This window comes from Platalea leucorodia (assembly GCF_965183815.1).
Source record: "Platalea leucorodia genome assembly, chromosome: 4".
Taxonomy (NCBI): Eukaryota; Metazoa; Chordata; class Aves; order Pelecaniformes; family Threskiornithidae; genus Platalea; species Platalea leucorodia.
Window position 1 is genome coordinate 13,015,986 of NC_138826.1, and position 22,058 is coordinate 13,038,043.

The window sequence follows — 22,058 nt, forward strand, 5'->3', positions numbered from 1 at the left end:
CTGCCCGCTGTCCAGTAGGGGACACATACTGCAGCCTGATTGAGTCCATTGAACAATTGTGTTAGTATAGAGCAATGGTATACCTGGAAGTGATGGACTCTGTTGGAGGTAGGTTGTGGGGGGGTTTACGTGGCTCTTGTGCTCATGTGTGAGATCTGGGGGTCAGCGAAGCTGAAATTTGCTGACTTTCTGAGCACGTTGGAAGTCACACCTTTTTTAAAGGAATTGGTGGTGGCTGAGGATGATAGGTCCGTTTTAGGAAGGTAGAAGAGTTTCTCAGGTACTTGGCTGAGTTCCTGTTGGTAGCATTATTTTAACGACTGGATTGTATAATTAATGTCTTTATGCACTCACAGCTCTGGAAAGACCTTTCTTATAATTTTAATTCCAAATAAATTAAAAACAGATGGCATGGGAAGTGGGGGGAATCTGGTCAAATTCCTATTTTTTTTTTTTTTTTTTTAAAGGCACTTGAATATATGTTGTAATGGATGAATATGGCCTATCAGTAAGGATTTTAGTATAAGGGAATCTTTTCAAGATGTTTCAACCTGAAGTCTTTATTTTCTCACAAACAGAAAATATAATTAATAGAAGATGTTTTTGCAGGGCAAAATGGTAACTTGATCTTGTGCAAGATCTTTCTGATACAGAATTTACAGCCTAGCTTTAACTTCCTTTTATCATTTACCATAACATAAAAGCAAGATCCCATTTTATCTGTAGCTGGCACTGACTTAGATGACTTTCAAAATCAAAGAGCCAGAAGAGCTGAGCTCATTTCTAGACTATCATCCTGCAATTTCTCTATGCACAAATGCCAGTGTATCAGTTTGCTAATAGACTGAACACCTCACCTTGACCACATCTTGCTCTGTTCTTAATACATAGCACACGCTCCTGACCACTTTTTCTGCAGAATGATTGGGAGCATGCATTCTCCTCAGGCCTGGGAAATAGTATTAATCTTCTGCTATGTACTTTCATTTCATTTCCTGTAAAAATTCATCTTCTGCTACTGGAGTTGACCTAAGGTTAGATGTCAAAGGACCAAATTACTGTCACTTGCTCGATACCCCAAGAGTAACTATAAATAGCAAGCTTTATAACCCCACTGATCCTTGAGATACATAGTGATAAATATGCTTCTATCAACCAAGAGGAAAAAATAAAGCTGCGTGGCTCTGGGTGATGTATATTATTTGAAACTGACACAAACAGTATAGCTGCATCATTCAAATGGTTTTAAAAAGAAAGACAGACAGTAACACTCATTGTATTTGCCTGCTTTAAAGCATTAATTAGTGATTCTTGGGTACAGTACTCCAAGTAATCCACTAGCACAGCTTTTAAATCCAGCAACAACAAATTCTTTCTTAGGTGATGTGGCAGAGTTAAGAATCTAGCTAACAGCTAGACAGTCTAACTAACAGCTTAGCCTGTTCACAACTAGGAGTCAGAGAACTAATTGAAACCTTTTCAGTGGAACAATTTTCTGCTGGGGCATGCAGCATTAGTCAGCTAAATCTTTTGCAATATTTTGAAAATGAAATCTTGACAGAAAATGTCAGAATGATTTGAAACTGAAAGTGTGTTTCGTTTTGATTTTCTCCTTCTTTCATTTGAGCTTTTTCCTGTAGTGTGACAGCCAGACTGTGTTATAAAATATTCAATTGAATGGATAATGATAATGCTAGTGGGATGAAACACTCTGAAATATTGGGGTGGGGTTTATTGTTGTTTTTTTTGTGTTGTTTTTGTTTTTACACTTAATCTCTTTTTCCCCCATATTCTTCTTCTATCCAGATTTTGGGAATCATGAGAGTTTAAAACAGGGCAAAAAAATTTTGTTAGCATTGCCTAAGAGATGGAAATTCCATCTTCCAACTAACTTTAATATAAATTAATCCATGAGGCATGTTTTTAGCTGGTTTTAAAATGCTACTAGTCCTTGGGAGTTACTCCATTATAACAACTAAGGGGCTTGGACAATGATTTTGAAAATGATGTCTCAGGCTGTCTGGATCTTTTAAGCTTTCTAGCTGTTGATTTGCACTGGCAGGATAGACTGAAGATTGCATATTGTGTTGCAAATGCTTGGACGTTGCTGGCTAGAAAGCCTCTTCTGCAGGGTATGTACTAAAAGCCAGAGAAGACCTGCAACATTTTTACAATACAATAAAACTCCTTCTTACTCATAATTGGAGATGGGCTAAAGCAGTTTTCTGGATGTATAACGTGACTATGGATGCTAACATAGCTCTGCTGAGCTAGTATAAAAACCTTGTAACTGAACTCAGCCTGCTGTGAGGGTTTTTTTGCCTGGCAACACCCATCTTTTCAACAAAGCTGCAATGACCTCAGTCTTATGATGGGGTGGGGAGTGTAGGACATGTATGGTTGTCTCATCTCACTGATTAATGGAAAAGCTTCCTGTTGCTCTGCCCTCAAGCTACAAAATCCATTAACCACCCCTTGGGGTGCCTGAAATTTATTCTGGCCATTACCATCAATTAGAAAGTTAATAGTGTGATGATTACTGGGCTACAGTCCTAGCTATTTGTGTGATTTACACCAGACTGGGGTGGAAATGGGAAGATGCAAAGAACCACTTTATAAGCAAAAACTTGGCATTAAGGGTGCAGTGATGTCAGTATGCCCCATGTAAACATACGGCAAGAAGAATCATTAGTCACTCTCAATTCTTCTAATTTAAAAAGCATCTTTTAATTTAAATGTAAGGAAGAGCAACTTTAATATCTATCACAGCTAAGCTGAGATTATTTTTTTTTGTTGTTGTTGATGACCATAACCCTTAAGTCAGGCTGGGCCTATGGGAATGGCTTCATTCTGAGTTGCAGTGTTACCTAGTGGAGAATACTCTGATGAAGGAGAGGTGGAAATTTGCATCCTAGCCTGCTTTTTTCTTTTGACAAACAAGTCAGGTGGACAAGGAGATCTTCCAGACCGGTTCTCTTCCACTTGTAGTCCACTGATCCCCCAAAATTTCCGTAAGGTAGCAAGGAACAAGCCTCTTGCAAGCAAACTTTCATTCTTTTCTACAGGGTCTGCTCCTACATTGAAAATAATGCTGTGATGGAAAATGGCAAAAATATTGAAAAAAAAATTGAAAAACAGTACTATGGACTTAGGGAAGGACAAAATGATTGGTGTGTACATACAGTCAGATGCGCAAGTGTAAATAATCTATCAGCTTTTGCTATATATTAATTAGCTCCCAAAAATTAATGGTCCTACTGGAATTACTGATGCATCCACATGCATCCAGGCACTGTGGCACGAAGTGGCTCACAGAAAGAACAGGAGAGATTGTGCTAGTATTTCAGCCAAAGCACCACTATTGTCATCCTCTTGAGTCTTTCACTGAGAGGGTCAAGCGGAGGTCTTGCTTTGATGGCTGTCCCTTTGTTTCTCACTGCAGGCTTTCACCTAGCATTGGATTAGAATAGTTAAAGTGGTTATGATTGCTAGCCTCCCTATGCTCTTCTGGACTTTTGCTGCTTCTGTCAGTGAGGGACTGAAGATGAGTCTTTCAGGTCACAGGAAGATAAGAAGCTGAAAGGGAGACTTGAGGGGGAGATCTCTGGAGGGTCATTCTCTCTGCTGCTCAAGCAATAGAGGTGAAAACCATAGTTCCTTCTACTGCCACCTTACCTTGCCCTCAGGGGCTACAGCCAGTCTTGCTGGGGGTCGATTAGCCAGGCGAAATAGGTGGTAAGTCCACAGTTATTTTGCCATGAACGCAGTCCTCTGCCCCAGATGTCCTATCTCCTTTCCCAGAGCTAATCTTGCAAGTCGTTATTTAGCACAACAGTGAGAGGAGTTCCAGAATGTAGCTGTGGCCCCTAAAATGGGGTGGTCCACAGCAAAACCCTGGATTTACAGTCCATTCCTGCAAAACAGTGCCTAGAAAACACTTTCAGGGCAGAGTCCAGTCAAATCTCGGTGCACTATTTTTTGCACAAAAAGTTGGGAATTGTACACTCGAAAGAAAAATCTTCATGTCTTGCATTCTGATGGCAAAGATCCTTCTGATTTCCTGAAAGCAGCTGCTTCCAAGCCAGGGCAAGTTGATCGTTCATGCTATCCAGTTCCATGTTTACAGTGGTGCATCTCCATAGTAAATACTTTGGATTTACATGAGAGTGTGATCAGGATCTGACCTCTGATCAGCAGGCAGAGCACTGGGGAATCTGAATATGGATTTTTATCAACTGCCAGAATCTTCTGTTCTTAGCCTGCTGGCAGGAGAAACCATTGTACTGTGCAGTAAAAGGGGGATTATTGGTCAAACAAGACAGGCCAGACATCTAAAATTAGAGAAGCAGTTAAAGGGGGGGCAGGGGGAAGTGCATAATTCCCATCTAATCCAAATTTTATCTTTTTTCTGCTAAAGTATTTGATCTTGCTCTTTTCTTCGGGTATCCAACCTTTATGCAGTGATTTCTCTGAAGCCTGAAGGTAAAAAAGCCCGTCTCCACAATACAGAATGTTACTTCTGCTGAAAAAGGCAGTGACATCAGAAACTGGTATAAAAAAAGCCCTTTAATGCCAGCTTGCAAGCACAAGATGCCTCTGGATTGTTAAACATGAAAGTTTGATCTCAGTTATGCTGTCCCATGGCTAGTTTGGTAAGATGGGAGGATCTGAAGAGATATTATGCAGTGGGATATACATGTCACCAAAGCTGAAGGAGTTAGATGTATCCACATTGGTGTTCTGGCTTTTACTTTTGATTCTGTACTTTACTTTTAATGATCTATGCCACAGACTATCTCTTCCTTAGGTTTTCATTTCCAGTGAATTCATTAGGTGTCTCCAAGAAGAAGCTGGGTGGGCAACACGGACTAGTTTGTTGTAAAGGGTTATTCACCATAGACAGTACAGGTGTGACTGGTGTCTGCAAAGAATCCTATGCTTTAGCAGAATAGATGTGAACTAGTCTTTAGCAGTTCACAGAGGAACAAGGTTTGCATCATAGCAAGGACAGTGTAGATCAATCCAGGTGGATCATACTGATTTCAAGACAAAAGTGCCTAAGCCCATTCAGCACAATTCTTCCAAGCTTTCAGGTGATAAAAAAGCACTTACAAGACTTACAGGGCCTCACGCTCTGCTTGGGCAATTGAGGAGACCTCTAAGTTTCTGCCAACTTTCAGTCTTGCCAGCCTGGTTGGCATTCACGTGCTACCCAGATTATTAGGAGAATTCTTCTTTTCCTTGTCCTTGGATTCAACAGTCATAAGTCTTGCTGCTGCCTAACACTGTCCATTATGGTATTAGTAGGTTTGTTCTTCTGTCTTGTTCAACTGGAAACACTTGCCTGTTCATCATAATTGACTGTTTCCTTTCACCTCTCCCCTGACATAGATAAGAGTAAGAAATAACCTCACCCTGATTACACAGCTTCCTTTTGTCCTATACAACCTGTCTTCTGTCCTGTTGGAAGATTCACACCATCATCATCCCATGACTTCTGAAGCTATTGACCAAATTCTAGTTAACCTTGATGGAGGGATTCAAAGCCTCAGACATATTGAACTACTAGTTGTTTTCCTAAAACTTTCCAAATTACAAAGGTGTTTCTTTCTTCTTGGCCTTTTGAAAGGTACGGAAGATATGTTGTATCGTGAAAGGTGCAGCTTGCTGAAGCCATAATGATTGAGTTGTACTGAAACCCATGTGTGTGCTCAGCGCAGCCCCAGATGATAATAGGAGTGTGGATGGCTGTGAAATGGCGACCTAGACTTACAGCTTGCATCAGCAGATGGAGGTTTAATCATGTGGCTACAGATTCTGGCAGGCCCTTTACTAAATATATGCAAAGGGATGGATGGTCCTCACTTTGGATATGATAGAGGGACAGGTATTCTCTGCTTAGATTGCTAAGCTGAGTTACTAACTCTCAACTGAAATAGCAGTGAAGGCAAGTTAGCCAAATTTATTTTTCTTCAACCATTATTTTAAGGAGAAATAAACAACTCATCTGGGTCACCTACAGATAGTATCTCCTGGCCCTCCCACCCCCCATTTCCTTTCTTTCTGAGATTTTCTAAGATTTTGAATAACCATCCAATGCAATATGTAAATACTGGATTGGATGATAAAATATGAGCTGCTTCTCCTGCTTGTCACATCTTTAAATTATTTATAGCAATAATCAGCTGAACTATATTAAGCCAAAAATTGCAAGAAATTTGAGTGTGTATATTTCTGTTCCTTTAGATTACTCCAAATAAAAGTTGATTAAAAAGGAGAAGAAGAAAATTGAATTAATTTAACTGATTATGCAGAGAAATGTCAATTTCATGGTTTCCTATTGTTTCTTTGTAATTTTTTTACCCCCTCTCATCTTGCAAGTCTTTCTGATGGCTTCTGTAGGTGGGAAGCTTTATTTTGAGATGAGAAAATTCTTTCCATAAGAGAAAAAAAAAATACACATTTTGGTAAACTCATATAAAAATTCATAACTTCATTTCTAGTACAATCTACAATCACAACTCAAACTGGAAGCAAGCCATTTTCAAAATGGAAGCTTAAATCTGTTTTAAAACACACATTTAAACTGTATTTAATTTTGTATTTCTTTCTTTCGACATTGATATTAAGGCTTTTTCCAATCCTTATTTACACACACAAAACCTCAGAAAACTTACGCTGTCAGGATGGAGTGGGAAGTAGGTGGAGCCTGAGGGGACTTGCATTTGGCTCTGTCACAGACTTCCTTCAAATGTAGGATTAGTTCTCTAGACTTTCCCTCCATTTCCCCCACCTAGAAAGTGGGAACAGTAATACTTGCCAGCCTGCTGAGGGCCTCATGAGAAAAAAAGTCATCAGAAATGTATTCACTTAGGGAGTGAGACATGTGGGTCCCTTGAGTTTTGAAATCTTTTTCTTTACCCTGGAGATGTGTTTAAAAGTTAATTTCAACCTGCCAGGGTAAATTTGAAGTGTTTTCATGCTGTGACATGTGCAGTGCTATTACAGACAGTTAAAGAAATGCTAACGAACTCTTTGACTTGTCACTGCTGTCAGACCACTGTCGTGGTTTAACCCCAGCCAGCAACTAAGCACTGCAGGGCTGCTCGCTCGCTGCCCTCCAGCGTGATGGAGGAGAGAATCAGAAAAGTAAAAGTGAGAAAACTCATGGGTTCAGATAAGGACAGTTTAATAGGTAAAGCAAAAGCTGCGCATGCAAGCAAAGCAAAACAAGGAATTCATTCACTACTTCCCATCAGCAGGCAGGTGTTCAGCCATCTCCAGGAAAGCAAGGCTCCATCACACGTAACGGTTACTTGGGAAGACAAACGCCATCACTCCAAGTGTCCCGCTCCCCTTCTTCCTTCTTCCCCCAGCTTTATACGCTGAGTGTGACATCATATGGTGTGGCATATCCCTTTGGTCAGTGGGGGTCAGCTGTCCCAGCTGTGTCCCCTCCCAGCTTCTTGTGCACCACCAACCTACTCATTGGTGGGGTGGTGTGAGAGGCAGAAAAGGCCTTGACTCTGTGTAAGCATTGCTCAGCAGTAACGAAAACATCTCTGTATTATTATCACTGTTTCCAGCAAAATCCAAAACATAGCCCCATACTAGCTACTATGAAGAAAATGAACTTTATCCCAGCCTAAACCAGCACACTACTTGACACTGCCCTCTTGAACCGAACTATTATGAAGGCAAAAAACGCCTCTCTGAACTAGCTTCACTTTAGCTTAATCCCTGCTTAAAGAAAATGAGCTATAGCTAAAAATCAGCCAAGATTCATTATTAAAGTGAGGAAGAGGAGGCCAGGGAAGGCATAAGGGCACAGTATGGCTGGTCCCAAGCCGCAGAAAGGCCTTTAGCAGAGGTGGTGTGTCAGGGACATGAATCAGTTCAGTGTTGAAAGGCCTGGGCTGCTCAGTGGGATACAGGAGTTTTAAATAAAAATCCCGTGTCCTGCCTTAAAAAGTCCATGGGGAAAATTTCCCAGACTTTCTAATGTGATAACCTGTGTACTGGGGGAATGACACCAATAGCCATTCAGAGTGTGACCTTGGGAGAGAAACCTGTACCAATGAGGGCAAGGTCGGCCTCTTTGCTGCATGGAAACTGTGGCCAAGGATGCAGGATTCACTGCATCTTGCAATTGCTCTTCAATGTGGAGATGTAAAACTCCCCTCAAAATGTGTCAGTCTCTATGAGCTAGGCAAACAGTTCCCATTAGAAATGGGCAAGACCTTTGGGGAATTATTTATACAATGAGTTAAAGACAGCCACTGGTGAGAAGCGTCCAGGTGAAGTAAGGTAGTTAGTAAGGCAAGAGTAACTTTCTATGAAAATAAAGAATGGGATAAAAAACCAGTTCCTCCCTGAGAGAGAAGCTGAGATCAGACATTTATTACTTTCTGGAAAAAACACCAGGGTTACACATGAAGGAGTTAAATCAAAAGAGGCATCATACCAAAAGTGACATCCATCAATGGCTTGTGAAAAGCTTAATAGGAAGAACATGTGAACTTAAAATAGTTAGCTGTTGAAGAAGACTTTGACATTACTAGCTTTTGTGAAACATGGTGGCATGGCAAAAATCAATGGGAAGCTTTAGCACTTGGCTATAAAACCATAAAGGAAAGAGTTTCAATTTAAGTGATGAGGTGCTATTCCTTCAGCCTAGAAAGATCCCCAGAAAGAAAGAATGCAAAAGTCAACAACTTTATGGCAGAGTTTGCAAACAGGCTTAAAACATTACACACAGGAATACAAATACACTCCAGAATTACCAGCTCCAGTATTTTTCGCATTCAGATGTGAAAGGTCATTTTTAATGTCTTAATTATTCCTTTATTCAAAAACTTGTTCAGTGAAAGCCTTTTCTAAGTGCATCCTGTGACTTCACAGTTCTGCCTTCTATGATCTGACAGCCTTCCATCCAAAAATCTGCTCATGTTGAGATTAATATCATAGCAACTGGCAAATCTCGTGCTCAACTGGCCAGTCCTTTTGGAGGCAAACCAGGTGGCAAACGTAGTTATGCAGGAGGTTGGAACAGATGATCTAATAGTCATTGCTGTTTCTTACTTAAAATACCTGACTTCTGCCGGGGGTGAATTCATGTGCAGAAGGAGAAACAGGCTAGAGCCCATCTCTTCACACTGCTCCTGGTCATGACAGGCTGCCCTGCTCTGCTGCTCCCTAACCACATTACAGATGCTTCTGGCTGCCACTCGGACAGCAGTTAGAGCAGCAAATTAAACTGTGGAGGAAGGAGGGTGAGGACATGACACATAAACACTCTTCTCATGGTGGAGGTGGGGGATGGGGTCAGGTTAATATGTGAAAACCAGGCATAACCGGTGGAAAAAGAAAAAAAATAGTAAGCATTCTAATTAAGGTGATTGCTTCTTAATGATGTGTATTATAAAAAAGAAACTTTGTCTGTTAATATTTGTCTTTTATGGGAAGAAAGCTGCATGCTAATAGGCAGGAGACATGACGTTACACAGCTTAAAGTCTGCATGTAATGTTTTTCTTTTTTTCTCATGGAGTGTTCCAGAAAGACCCTGTTGCAAAAGAAACCTTGACCAAACAATCAACTGGTTGATTCTTCAAGTCTTCAGCAGCTTATGTAAAATAAGTACAGACAACCTTAAATTTGTAACAAAGGAGAGTAAACAGCAACTTGCTAGGGAATTTGTTTAATCTATATATTCAAACTGACAGTCCTCTGAATTTCAGTCTGCGCTTCTTGAGAAAGAAGAAAATTTCCATAGGGTTCATGTTACTGGTTGATTCAGAATGCCTATTATAATTGTGAAATATTGGTAGGAATGGATTGAGATATACTCATGACAGTAGGTGCACTAATGGAATTCAGTGACTTTATTTAAAATGTGCAGGAGTTTATTATAATACTGTAATAGAAATGTCATTTATCCTGACGGGAGGAGAGGGAAAAGCCCTGTCAATGAATAATAATGAAGTTATTTAAATGTCAACTTTCTTGCAAATAGTTTGCAAAATATAAATTATTCTACATGTTTCTAGTTTTGTTTTAATTTATTACTCAGGAAAGTCAGAGCTTCAGTCCCACAGTTTTGGTATTTTTTATACTGCCAAATGAACTAGTAATAATTAAAATATTTATCTTCTTGGGTGTTTGCAGAAATCATTCTGCTTTATTGAAAAAACAGGGAGTCTGATTCTAAGCAGCTACTGGTAAAATTTGGGATGAATTTAATGGAAGCAATTACAATTAAAATGGTGCGACAGGTGTGAAGTTGGGAAATGAGTCTAAATACTCTGTTTCTGAATATTATTCTTTTACTAAGTATCATCTGCATTTCAGTAACATCCACAATGTCCTAACACATATCTATTTTTTTTCCAGATGTAGTTAAACTTGCATCTATATCAAATCTCTCTGCAGACATTCCTATTTCAAACTCATCTGGACTTATTTGGACTTAGCCTGTAGCTGTACCAAGCCACATCAAGCCAAAATAAAACAATTCACACAGCAATTTAAATTAATTTGATGAAACATGTATAAACACCCCTTTCCCCCCAAACAATTTGAGAAACCATTGCAACATGCATGTCTACACAAGAGCTAACAAAACAGGGCTTACTGTTCACTCGTTTACAAATAGTTATTTCAGTAGCTGTGGCTTTTCAGCAGATGGTTCAGAAGGTATAGAGTTTCATTTTGTGTTTTCAGCTTTACAGGTCCTGGGTTTAGTCCTCTCAGATGATTTATCTGGGCATTTGCTTGCTCTGCTCATGTTACACAGATGCACTAAAACTGAGTTCTCTCTGCAGAGCTTCAGAGAAGCAGCCTACCACACAAAGTGTGGGAGATGTTGGTTGATACATATCTGTTCCCTTTCAGATAACTGGGATTGAATCTGTTGATCCTACACGGTTGTTACTGCCTGCACCCCGCTGAGGTGCATCTGTCTTTTGCAACACTTCCAGGTTAGGCTGGCTTCCTGGATCACCAAATGGCTGATGTGTTTTCATGAGTTAGGAGTCTCATGCTGCCTTATACACCCGTTTAATAAGATAAATGAAGAGCACATTATCCAGGCTGCTAATCAATGCCTGCTTGTATACATATATATAATAGAAATAAGATGAATGCAGGTTGGTGATACCCCTGGGTTAGATCCCAACAGAGGCTTCACGTGTACGCAGTATTTCATTTGATACAATTCTTTTGTTCCACTGCTCTGTGTGTGTATCTATCACCATTTCTTTGTGTTAAAGCACTTCTAGGTGCCTATCTGCTGTTGTATAACATTTACCTCCCTTTTAAAATTGCGGGTAATTGTAACGTGGTGTAAGAGAAACAACTTGTACCTGGGCAGGTAGAAGGACTGGGTAGTGCTAGTGTGGAATGTGATAATGAGAGTAAGATCTAATAGTAGCTCCTTTGATTGCTTGTATATTTGTTCATCTGCAAAAAATGATATTTTTCTAAGCTTTCCAGTCTTTCAGTTGCTTTTACAGATGTTGACAGAAGCACACGCTTCTATCTGGATATAACGTTACCTGTAAATAAAGCTATGAATGGAAAATAATTGCCTAGAAATTTGAAGTAAGAAATGGCTAGCAATTGTGACTAAGATTACAATTTGCAGGAGGCTATGGACATCTGTTTGCCTGTGCTGTGGCAGGGGTGCTGGCTGCTTTTCTTTAACAATTTCGAAGCAAGTTTTATGTGTCAGATTTTCTTCATTCCTGTCCCATTTTGAAGGGTCTCATTTTGAAATCAGTCACTGATATAAAGAAGAGCTGCTTACTTCATTCATATATTTTTTCTCAACTCAGCAGGTCAGATTTAGTCCTTAGAGTCTTTACATATCTTTATCAGCCCAAACTTCACAAAGGATAGGTTTTGGTTTTTAGGCAGATAGCAACAGAAATATTAATTTCTGAGAAGGCCGGGTGATGAGGTGGACAAGGTAACCAAAGTGAACCAGCAGTCCTTGGCAGGGCTGTATTCAGCATCCCGCTGTGGCAACCATCACCTGAATGCTGGAACATGTCTGAAATATTCAGTAACAAATAACCGTAACAGTATCCTCCTTCTCAGTCCACTGAGGAAATAGCTCCGTTAGTTCATATGTGCTCCTGAGAGAGATGACCTTATAAAGGGGAAAATCAATCAGTAGATGAGAATTTGGCATTAGTGTTTTAACCAACAAGGGTTGTATATGTGCACAGGGGTGCATGTGTTTATTTGGGGAGAAAGGAGGAAAAAGGAAAAAGCTATGGTCGTAAACCATGGGTCATTTGTTATACAACCAGGACAGATGCAAATGCTTCGATAAAGTTCTTGAACAGAAAAACTCAACTTTAATGCAAATCCACATTTTAGTGCAGTTCATCTTAATGGGTAAAACCCCAAGCTGCTGCCTTCTTGTTTTATTAATGTACTGATTGCAAAATCTGAAATCCCAGAAGCTGTGATATGAATGTAGGCGTGAAACCTGATCCAGAAATTTAACACTCTCCACACTTTTTGGGGGAAAAAAAAAAAGTAGATGTTAAGCATCTTAAATACCTTTGTGGGTTTAACCATTGTTTCCCAGATAGGAGAGAACCTGGAAATAACGGATGCCTAGGGTTTACTTTAGAATGACTGATTTTGGAGTGATTAGCAGAAGGGAAAATTCATGTTACTGCTTGCAAGTGACGTTCTATACGGACCCGTTTGTACATTTTAAAGATAAGATGCAGATTTATTATCTGCAAGAATATGTTAGACTTTTAAATGTCTGTGTTACCCAGATACATGTCACTTTTCTGCAGTTTGTGGATACCAACTGTACTGCTTTGGGCTGATTATCTACATCCTGTGGATATTAGGACATAATTTAGGCAAGCATGAGCTGCATAATGAACAAAACCTCTGCTGATAATTTATCTTGGTTCCAGTTACATGTTAAAAGTAGATGTTACAGGAACTCTGTAGAGTCTTGTTCTCTTGCTTTATTCTTCCCCAAGACATGTAGTTGGTGTCTCTGTGAGCAACCCTCATATCAGAAATATATCATTTTCTCTACTGAATAGTGGCTCTTAAAGCAAGAATAAGGCACATGTGTTCATACTCTCTGCTAGTCCAGGTGAAAAAACCTGTATAAATTGTAGGTGTAATGCTCATGTAGTTAGGTTTTCAAAAGGACATCAATGTTTTTCACAGAAAACTGAACTCCAATTTCACTGAACAATCAGCTGCAGCAACTACTTTGGAATATGCTGAGAAAAGACTCTTAACAAAATTATTCTAAGCTTGGAGTATACAATGAATTGATGACTTTAGTCTCTTGCTGTCTGCTATTTGGCATTTCTGACAATCATTATCATCTTCTATACACAGAATTTAGTATTTCTTATTGTACATGTTTATTTTAAAATGCTTTGGGAAGATGCTGGTTTAATTTTTCCTAATCTAATTTAAATGCAAATTATAAGCACTCACATGATGCTGTGTGTATATAATTAAATATCATTATATACTGCATGAATCATTCAAAAAGCTCTAGAGAGCCGTTTTGCTCTGTAAAGCATGACTTATATTGAAAAGCCGCCAAGTGACTTGTGGTTTTGTGATTAAGTGTTTGCACTTATGAAATCTCTCTTTGAATTGTAGGTCAACAGATTATGGGACAACGTATGAGAAACTGAACGATAAAGTTGGTCTGAAGACTATTTTGAGCTACTTGTATGTTTGTCCCACAAACAAACGTAAGGTAGGTGATAACGTGGTTGGCTCATTTTTACTTTGTGATAAAATTTATGTCCTGATGATCTCTCCCAGTTTACTCAATATCTGTCACCATCTAAATGGCTGGAAACTGTCTCCCTCCCCTTGAAAAAATATGTAGCTTTACCAAAATATAAGCCAGCTTGTACCACCTATACTACCTACCAGTGTACTTTAGGGAATATATGTTAGCAAAAGATGACCATAAAATGGGTAGGCATAATAGGTATCATGCATTTAATTGTTTGCTTACCTTCTTGATGGTGATGATTTTGTTGTCTGAAAGTGAGAGAGACTCATTAAAATGGAAGAAATGCATCTACAGTGACCAGATTGTATGTAACATTATTTGTCTTTTAAGTGCTCCCAATAGTGAACTGAACAGGATTTGACAAATTCCTGCAGAGAAAATGCCTTCTGAAGCCCAGAAGGTTTTAATCATGCAAGCACCCTACTGACTAACAATTTACTAAGAATTTATAACACTGACATATTCATAAAAGGAATCTGATGCCTTCTTTGAGATATGTTTTTGACAAAATTTTTGTAATTTGGAGATATGTAATAGGAAATGATGAAGCACAGTTCATAATGATGATGAAGACTTGTATTCTCACATATGCAAACATATGGATATGCTAGTAAACAATATTGCGTTTAAAGACTCTCCTTCACATGCTGTTTAAAGAAGGGTTCGACTCTCATATTTGGTGATATGCAATCATTACTACTGGTATTTTGGTGTGGAAACTAAAAAGTAGTTTAAATCATCCTGAAATTACTAGCAATTTCATTTCAGATTTCCTCTTATGTTGGTCCAGAAAAAAATGAACGAAAATAAAATCAAAACGTGATTAAATAAATGGCAGTGGTGACACCATTGTCCTCTTGACTTACTAGCTGTGAGGCTACAGTGCACACACAGTGGGTGGAAGGCCCAACTCCAGCTCTTTACCAGAGGGAAATATGAACCTGGCTAGAGTAGGTTTCTCTTCTTACTTTTTGTCCTAGTGGATAGTTTGAACTATTCCAGGCAAAACTGAATTGCATCAGCAGAAAATGCTAGTAATGGCCTCGATGATCTTAGGGGTCTTTTCCAACCTTAATGATTCTATAATTCTAAAGACTCACCTCTAAAGGAGGCTGTGTGTATTTGGGCAGCTGAGGTCACTATAATGCTGTTTTCATTATACTGAAACATTTATGTATTCTTTAAGACAGACTGTGAAAGGAAGAGGGAGCTGTCTGAACCAGAGAGGATAATGCTTAGCTTTGCTCTTTTGTAGTTCATATTTAACTCTGTGTTCAAAAGAAACAGGCACTTCTAGGCATGAGTCATTTGACCTATTAAGAAATTGACCCTAGGATGATACAAACCATGTCCTGATGTCACCTGCTTTTCTCCAATTGAGTGGAAGTCTCTACCACCAGCTGAGGTGTAGACACATGACAGGGTATGTTTGATCCTACCCTCTACTCCCCCACCTGAGCCTGTGAATAATGTTTTGCTCATAACCAAGGAACCTTTGACTGATGTTCAAGGACTTTCTTCCTTCCCCTGGTAAAACAGTGTTTGCAAACACTGGAACATAAAACTGGAGTGGACTTTTGGGATCATGCATTCCACTTCCTTGCTACAGGCAGCTGCCTCATGTGGTCCTAACAAAACAGCTATCAAGTGGTCTCTTAATGTTTTTCTGATTAATGGATTGTAGCTGTGGAATTCCAGTCCTTACCTATTCTGATGAATTTAGGTTTTGCTGGAATACCTCAGAAAAAAGAAGTTGGCTACCACTTACTTTTGTAATGCCACCTGATTGATTCCTCATACCTACCTACGTTGCTATGATTATACAAGACTGAAAAAAGGTGTAGAGGTGGAAAGATAAATGATAGTAATCAAAACAAACAAGAAAAAGTATTGGTTCAAGTCTCCTGGTGAAAATCAGATTAAATTGGGATTAAATGATCCCAAATTAATGGAGAGATGTCATCTCATTGCAGCTGACCCCAATGAAGATATGAAACTTTTCACTAGAAGCTAAAGAGTAAAATTATCAGATCACTCAAATGTCCTTCAGGTTTGAGGTTTGAAATGTTGGTCTCCTGGCACAGAAACTGTGGTGTGGAGGGTGTATATATATATAATCAAGCCTGATGTTTTTTGGAGAGTAATAATACTGTTCTCTAGAACTAAGAAGGGTCTTAGCTGGGCAAAATCTGCATGATCCCTTAGCTATTGTGGTGCAGAGAAACCTAAGAAGAAACTAAGGGTTTTGCAAGCATGTTAAGCCAACTTCAGTGCAGGCTGGCTCTGAAAATCCTTCACCACCTCTGGCTGCACCTTCCCACTCCCTTCCTCACATTGCCACCCTTGTTTGTGTAGCCATCTGGTGAGCTGGATCGAGGACTAATCTGCCTGAAAACTAATCCTTTCCAGCTCAAAAAACAAATAGATGAAAGGAAAAAGCTTTCAGGTGGAAAGGTGGAACTGCCTGTTCTGGCAGTAGGCTGCACTAAAGTTGGCCTAAAATCAATATGGGATGGTGCCAGAGGAAAGCTGCAACACTTGGGATGAAAGGACCTATGTAATGGTCTAAGATTGAATTTTCCAAAACCTATTTCAGCAGGAGCAGAGTTAGGCTTGCAGGGAGAACTTTTGAAGGTCCTGCTTATGCTGTCAATTTCTGTAGAACATCAGGCCATTCCTCCAGTAAACGTTTAACTTTCGGCACCTAGCTGGTCTCCAGTGATTAAGAGGGCATGGGGAAGAGAGTGTAGAGCTACATTATATTTCCACACTAAAAATATTTTTGCAGTGAAAGCAAAAATACTAAAACTCAGGGTCTTTATCATACCTGCTGTGGAGTGGAAAGCAGAAGGAAACGTATTTACAAATTTTGCCACAGAGAACATTTTCAGCAAAAACCTATGGATCCTGATTCCGTGCACACATCCCCCCCCCCCACCCCCAACCCCCCCACCCCACCCCCCCCCGCCGAAATTCTGATAACATTGTGAGAAACTCTGGTTACTTTGAAAGTTGCATCTTGTTTCACTAATGTGGGCTCTGTGGGTAGCTGCAGATTTATTTTTTTTTTAAATGTAGGACTCAACTACTCTAAAATCTGTGCATTTTATAACACTCATACTGTTCGTGTGAAGGGTTTATACACTGCTGCAGTTAATGCTGGGCAAATGCTAACAGTGTGTTTTCCCTAAATATTTCTTACATGTGGTAAATTATTTTTCTGACTGCACCTGCAGCCTTTGATGTTCTTTGTTCCGCAAGGCATTCCTGAGCAAAGAGAAAAGGCTTCTTCAGTAACAGAAAAGAAATGGTACATTTTTTATCTTGAAGATATTGGGCAAGAGACCTTGCTACAACAGTGATTCATTAGTGGGGCCAGCATGTATTTAACTTACTGAAGCTGCCTTCTTTAGAAAAAAAAATCCTTTTAACACATGCTTAACTTTTAGGAATAGTCCCATTGAAACAGAAGGTAAATGTTGAACTTTGCTGACTCAAGACTGATTGCTTCTACTGAAAAAAACAAGTGTGTCTTGTACGTAGTCTTGCCTGTTCCTTGCAAAGCAGAGCAGTTGGAACAATGAACTGTAGAATGAATGTAATTGGATTTATTCAAATAATTAATTGATTTGTTCATGAATTTCTGATGATTTTTGCATTCTGGAAAAGAACAAACAGCAACATGTGTTGAATAAATTGTTTGTTGTAACTTATTTGCTCTTCACCATCTAGAAAAAAAAATGTATCTATAAATACACAGGATTTGCAGAGCTTCCCACAGTCTATGAATGCCAATTTCTTTCTAAAAGCTTCCAACTTCCAGTTCTCGTCTCTTTATTGAACAAAATTAAATCCTTTAACCAGACATTGCAGGCAATGTCATATTACAAAAGGGTGCTTTGAAAATAAAAATGAGGACAAAGTCAACTGTTATTTACAGTTTAAAATAATGACCTATTGCTGTTGCATGGTATTTTTCCGAATTACAGTATTTTTTTAAGGAAATTACAGAAAATAGTGAGTAACATAGCGACGTATAAGCCCTGGCAATGAGAGAGGTGGAAACGTTGTTTTTCGGTATTCTTTCCTTTCACTGAATTACGGTACTACCTGGTCATATGACTGTTGACACAGAGCAGGGGGAGAAAAATTGTAGCGCATGGATCTTGCCAAAGACACAGAGCCTGTTTGAGTATTTGTCAACAAATCTTCAGAAGAGAGAGTCCCCGATGTGCAATAAATCACTAGGCTTAGGTATGTCAACATTGGTTTATTTGTTAGGTTCATAGAGCCTTTTGTGAGGGGAAATAAAATGATTTAAATGCTTCTACATGAAGAAGTAGTGTTTGGGAATAATGCACTGGTGGGTTAAAAATTAAACTAAAATAGAAATCCAAGTTGATATCTTGAAAATCCGTTTTCGCAAAAGTCTGTCATTCACTTTCCTAGAAACTCACGTGCACTAAGTTTTATGGTTTTTCTTTATAGAAGCCATTCAGATAGGTTGCTTTTAAGCATTGCATGGAAAATCATAGACCTTTGCAAGTAAAAAGTGAATGAGTGGTTGGGGGGGACACTACAATTGGTTTAACTAGAGGTTTTCTTCGACTCAAAAAGTGCTGCTGGCTAATTTAGACACTGTAGCCTTGTACGAAGCACACTGTGTTCTTTGCAAAGAGCCAGTTTGTGCAGCCCAGTCGTCCTTTGTACTTTCAAACCCCTTGTATCCGTGTATCTCCAGTTAATTAATGAAATGCTGGGTGATAGTATCTACCAGCAACTTTTATGCTATTAATAGGAATAGTGCATCAGATATTTCCTGTGGGTTTGAATTTTTTTTTAGGGTTTTTTGTTTTGTTTTGTTTTCTCTCCCCCTTTCTTTCTGAAGGCCTGCCTTGAATTTTCCCTTTATTCCTCCAACTGTTCAGATTTTAATTGCTGTGCAGTACAGTGTCCTCTTTTCTTTTTCTCTAAAGATGGATGAATCACAGATGCCTTCCTCTTCTTTTATATTTAGTGGTTGCGATTAGTACCTTTATCACAGCATGTTAAGCACTGTCCTGTTGTGTGTGTGGCTCCAAGATAACGGATATTGTAAATATAATTGCACGGGTTTCAATGCTGGCTAGATCCCTAACTACTTCAATTTCCTTTCTATTAATGAGTTTTAAATGAAAGGAAATTAAAGGAATGGCACCCCAGCTTTCTGTTCTTTCTAGCATTGGATGGTGGTGGTGGAGACAATAGTTGGCAAATGTTTCTATCAATCAAGACAGGAGAAGATTTACCCATATCAGCTGAAATGGGTAAATCTTCTTCTATCAATCAAGACAGGAGAAGATTTACCCATATTAGCTGAAATGGGAATGATTGAGTGCTACTTTGTGTCCTGTGGTATTAGAATTCATTTGCTACAGGGAGATTGTGGGTTTGGAACGTAAACTGCCCAGTTGTATAAAGAGTAAGACCCAGAACCGCATGCTTTACACTGGCCTGCGCACCTGCTCTCCTGAGAGTTGGGGAAAATGTCTGTAGAGATGAACAGTTCCACCTGATATTGCTGTTCCTCTAGAAGCTGCTACCCTCAGTTGCTGAAATCAGATTGGGAACACTTGTAAAAATCCTCTTTCTGACCTGTCTCACCACAGAAGCTTTCAGAAGTCTGATGTGATGGCAGGTCTCGATTTTTTTACTCAAGGAAAAACAGTTATTTCCAGTGGTGTCCTCCTTGTAGGCCTCTATAAATATTAGTGTGAAGACTATCAGTTTATATTGGAGAGGTTAGAGCTCAGCAGAGCTGAGCACACCTCACTGTAGACTGAGCCAGATCCCATGGCTGTCAAGGGATGGCATCCTTAGCAAATTAGGCACAGTGGGAGACCCAGGGTCTACGGTCGATCAGTCATGCAAATAGCCCAAAGTGCTATTGCAGTCCACTCTTGCAGAGATAAAATCAATTATTCTGTTGCTCTTCTCTTTTCATTTGGAAGGAAAGGTCCTTGGTAGCTGCAGGCTGTGAGTGCAGCCTTCAAAGAGACAGTCATAAGAGACCAAAAAGGCATTGTCTCACAGATGTGAATGGTGTGGGCTTTGTTTGTTTGTTTGTTTGTTTTAAATGATGTAGTGTCCAGGAGATTTCAAAGAGATGTTTAATGGAAGTCTTTTCTTACCTTTTGAAAGGGAGGAACCACCTTGTACTGAAGTGTTTTGCAGATCGAAACATAAATTTCATCAAATTAAAACTTCTGTTTGGATTAAACCCCGTACAGCACACGAAGGTATATGAAGAAGGCCCCAGATTTGTTTTAAATGTCTCCTACACTATGACCACAGATAATGATTCTTCATAGCCTCATCTTTTACTTCAGAGAGAATATTTTGGAGGGAGGGAGTCAAGAGAATGTAGGGTGGGATTCATCTGCTGGTTTTGCTGATCTGATAGGCAGTTTGGGGTAGTTAGCACTACACATGCCTTTTCTTCAATGGTCTTCCAGTGTGAGAACATAGGGGTTCTTCCTCACTTGTATCTTTTCTCTAAATAGAGTGGTCTAAATCTGTTTCATTGAGCAGTTTTGGCTTAAGATTTCACCTCCTGATCAGAAAAGAGTTGAAATCCTGAACCTCCAAGGGTCAGAATTATTATCTTGATCTGCAGTGGTGGTTCAGTGGACTTCTGATAACACTATACACATGTAAACAGTTCGCTACCCACAGGAAAAGGGATGCCTCACCCCTCGAATTAAGAAATTTTTCATTTTCTGCACTTCAGCAATAATGATGGAGTAAGTCTACTGCTCTTACAAGCCGCTATTGGTGGTGATTGGAAAGTCTTATATCCTTATGATAATACATATATTACAGTTTTCACTTCTGCTTGTAATATCTTTAGATTCAAGATTTCAGGCTTCTACCTGTGAACCAGATAATCAAGTATAGACTCGATTTCCATTTCAGAAGACTGTCTTTTCTGCCCCCCACCCCATATGAAAACAAGGATAAAGCCAAAATTTTTTTTTATTAGTTTAGAAAGTTAGATTGTTCCTCATATCTTTTGGATATGATCTAACACAGATGCAGTTCAGCAGAGTTTCACTGCAGTCAATGAAGACCTGTGAAGTAGCAGTGACTGAAGAGCTGGTGCTGTATTGTTAGTCTTCAATACTGAGTTCATGGGAAACCAATAATTAACAAGCATTTGGTCCACGTTAACAAAGTGAAGGCAGAGTCTCATCTTTCAAAGTGAATATTTTGACTTTTGAAGTGTCTGGCAGCATTCACTACCAAACTTTCTGATTCATGGCTATAGTATATGACAGCTCTCACAATAGCCATTACATGCAAAGCCCTTGCCATTATTCTACATCCATATCTCTTCTTGGATATGAAGTGAAATCAAAGCCCATTTATTCCGCTGTTGCTCTTGTAAGCCTATCAACAATAGTGGCAGTTTTGACATTTTCCCACTCAAAGTAGTACTACAGTATTCCGTTGTATCTCACAGAAGTCTCCAAGGGCACACTGAGAGTTGAAACTAATGATAGGGAGGTATGAGCCATGGCATTCAGCTTTAGAGCTAAGATTCATCCAGGCTGAGGAGGGTTTCAAAGGTGTTCTTTCCATTCTGACTCTGACCCCTGTTTTCTACAAACTGGACAGTTAAAATTTATGCAAGATAATATCTTGTTGAATGTCCTTCAATTCTTTCACTCCCTTTTAATTCCTCAGTGATTACCAAATATTCTGGAACAGATGATACCACTTTTGGCAAGGAAGGATATATGCCAGCAGCTTAGAGAGCAGAGGAGAGATATGTTTTTAGTTACAGCCCAAATACAAGCAGCTGGGATTGATGGTAGTGCACGAACGTGTCTAACTACAGAGCAGACCTGTCTTATTGTCAAACTTGTAGCTCCATCCATTCCGTAAGTAAGACAGGCTGTTTAAAGCAGGAAAAAAGCCAGTTGCCATAATATTGATTTTTTTTTTTTCCTATGAAAAACTAGCCCCGAGCAGTTGAAAATCAGCTTGTTCAGTGTCCCGTAAAGTTGGACTAAAAATATGTACAGTAGGGTTGTTTTCATTTACCTTCTGCATTTTGAGCCATTAAAGATACATACCTAAATCTCACTTTTATATCATTTCACTGCTGTGTTGTGGTAGGAACATACTACTTTGGTCATGAAATGTGGAAGTTGTCTTGTTACTATATGACTTCAGAAGTTGGCCTTAAGGTGAAAAACAGCATGATACTGTGGC

The 22,058-nt window shown here is 39.3% G+C and overlaps 1 protein-coding gene across 1 annotated transcript in view; it reads left to right on the plus strand.

Annotated features, from left to right (window-relative positions):
• Positions 1 to 22,058, plus strand: part of SORCS1 (sortilin related VPS10 domain containing receptor 1) — a gene marked incomplete at both ends in the record, with an annotated part of 310,932 nt that overhangs the window by 118,276 nt on the left and 170,598 nt on the right. The window contains one exon of the mRNA XM_082309176.1: positions 13,658 to 13,757. Within this exon, the coding sequence (XP_082165302.1) occupies positions 13,658 to 13,757 (100 nt within the window). The remainder of the gene's footprint in view (positions 1 to 13,657; positions 13,758 to 22,058) is intronic.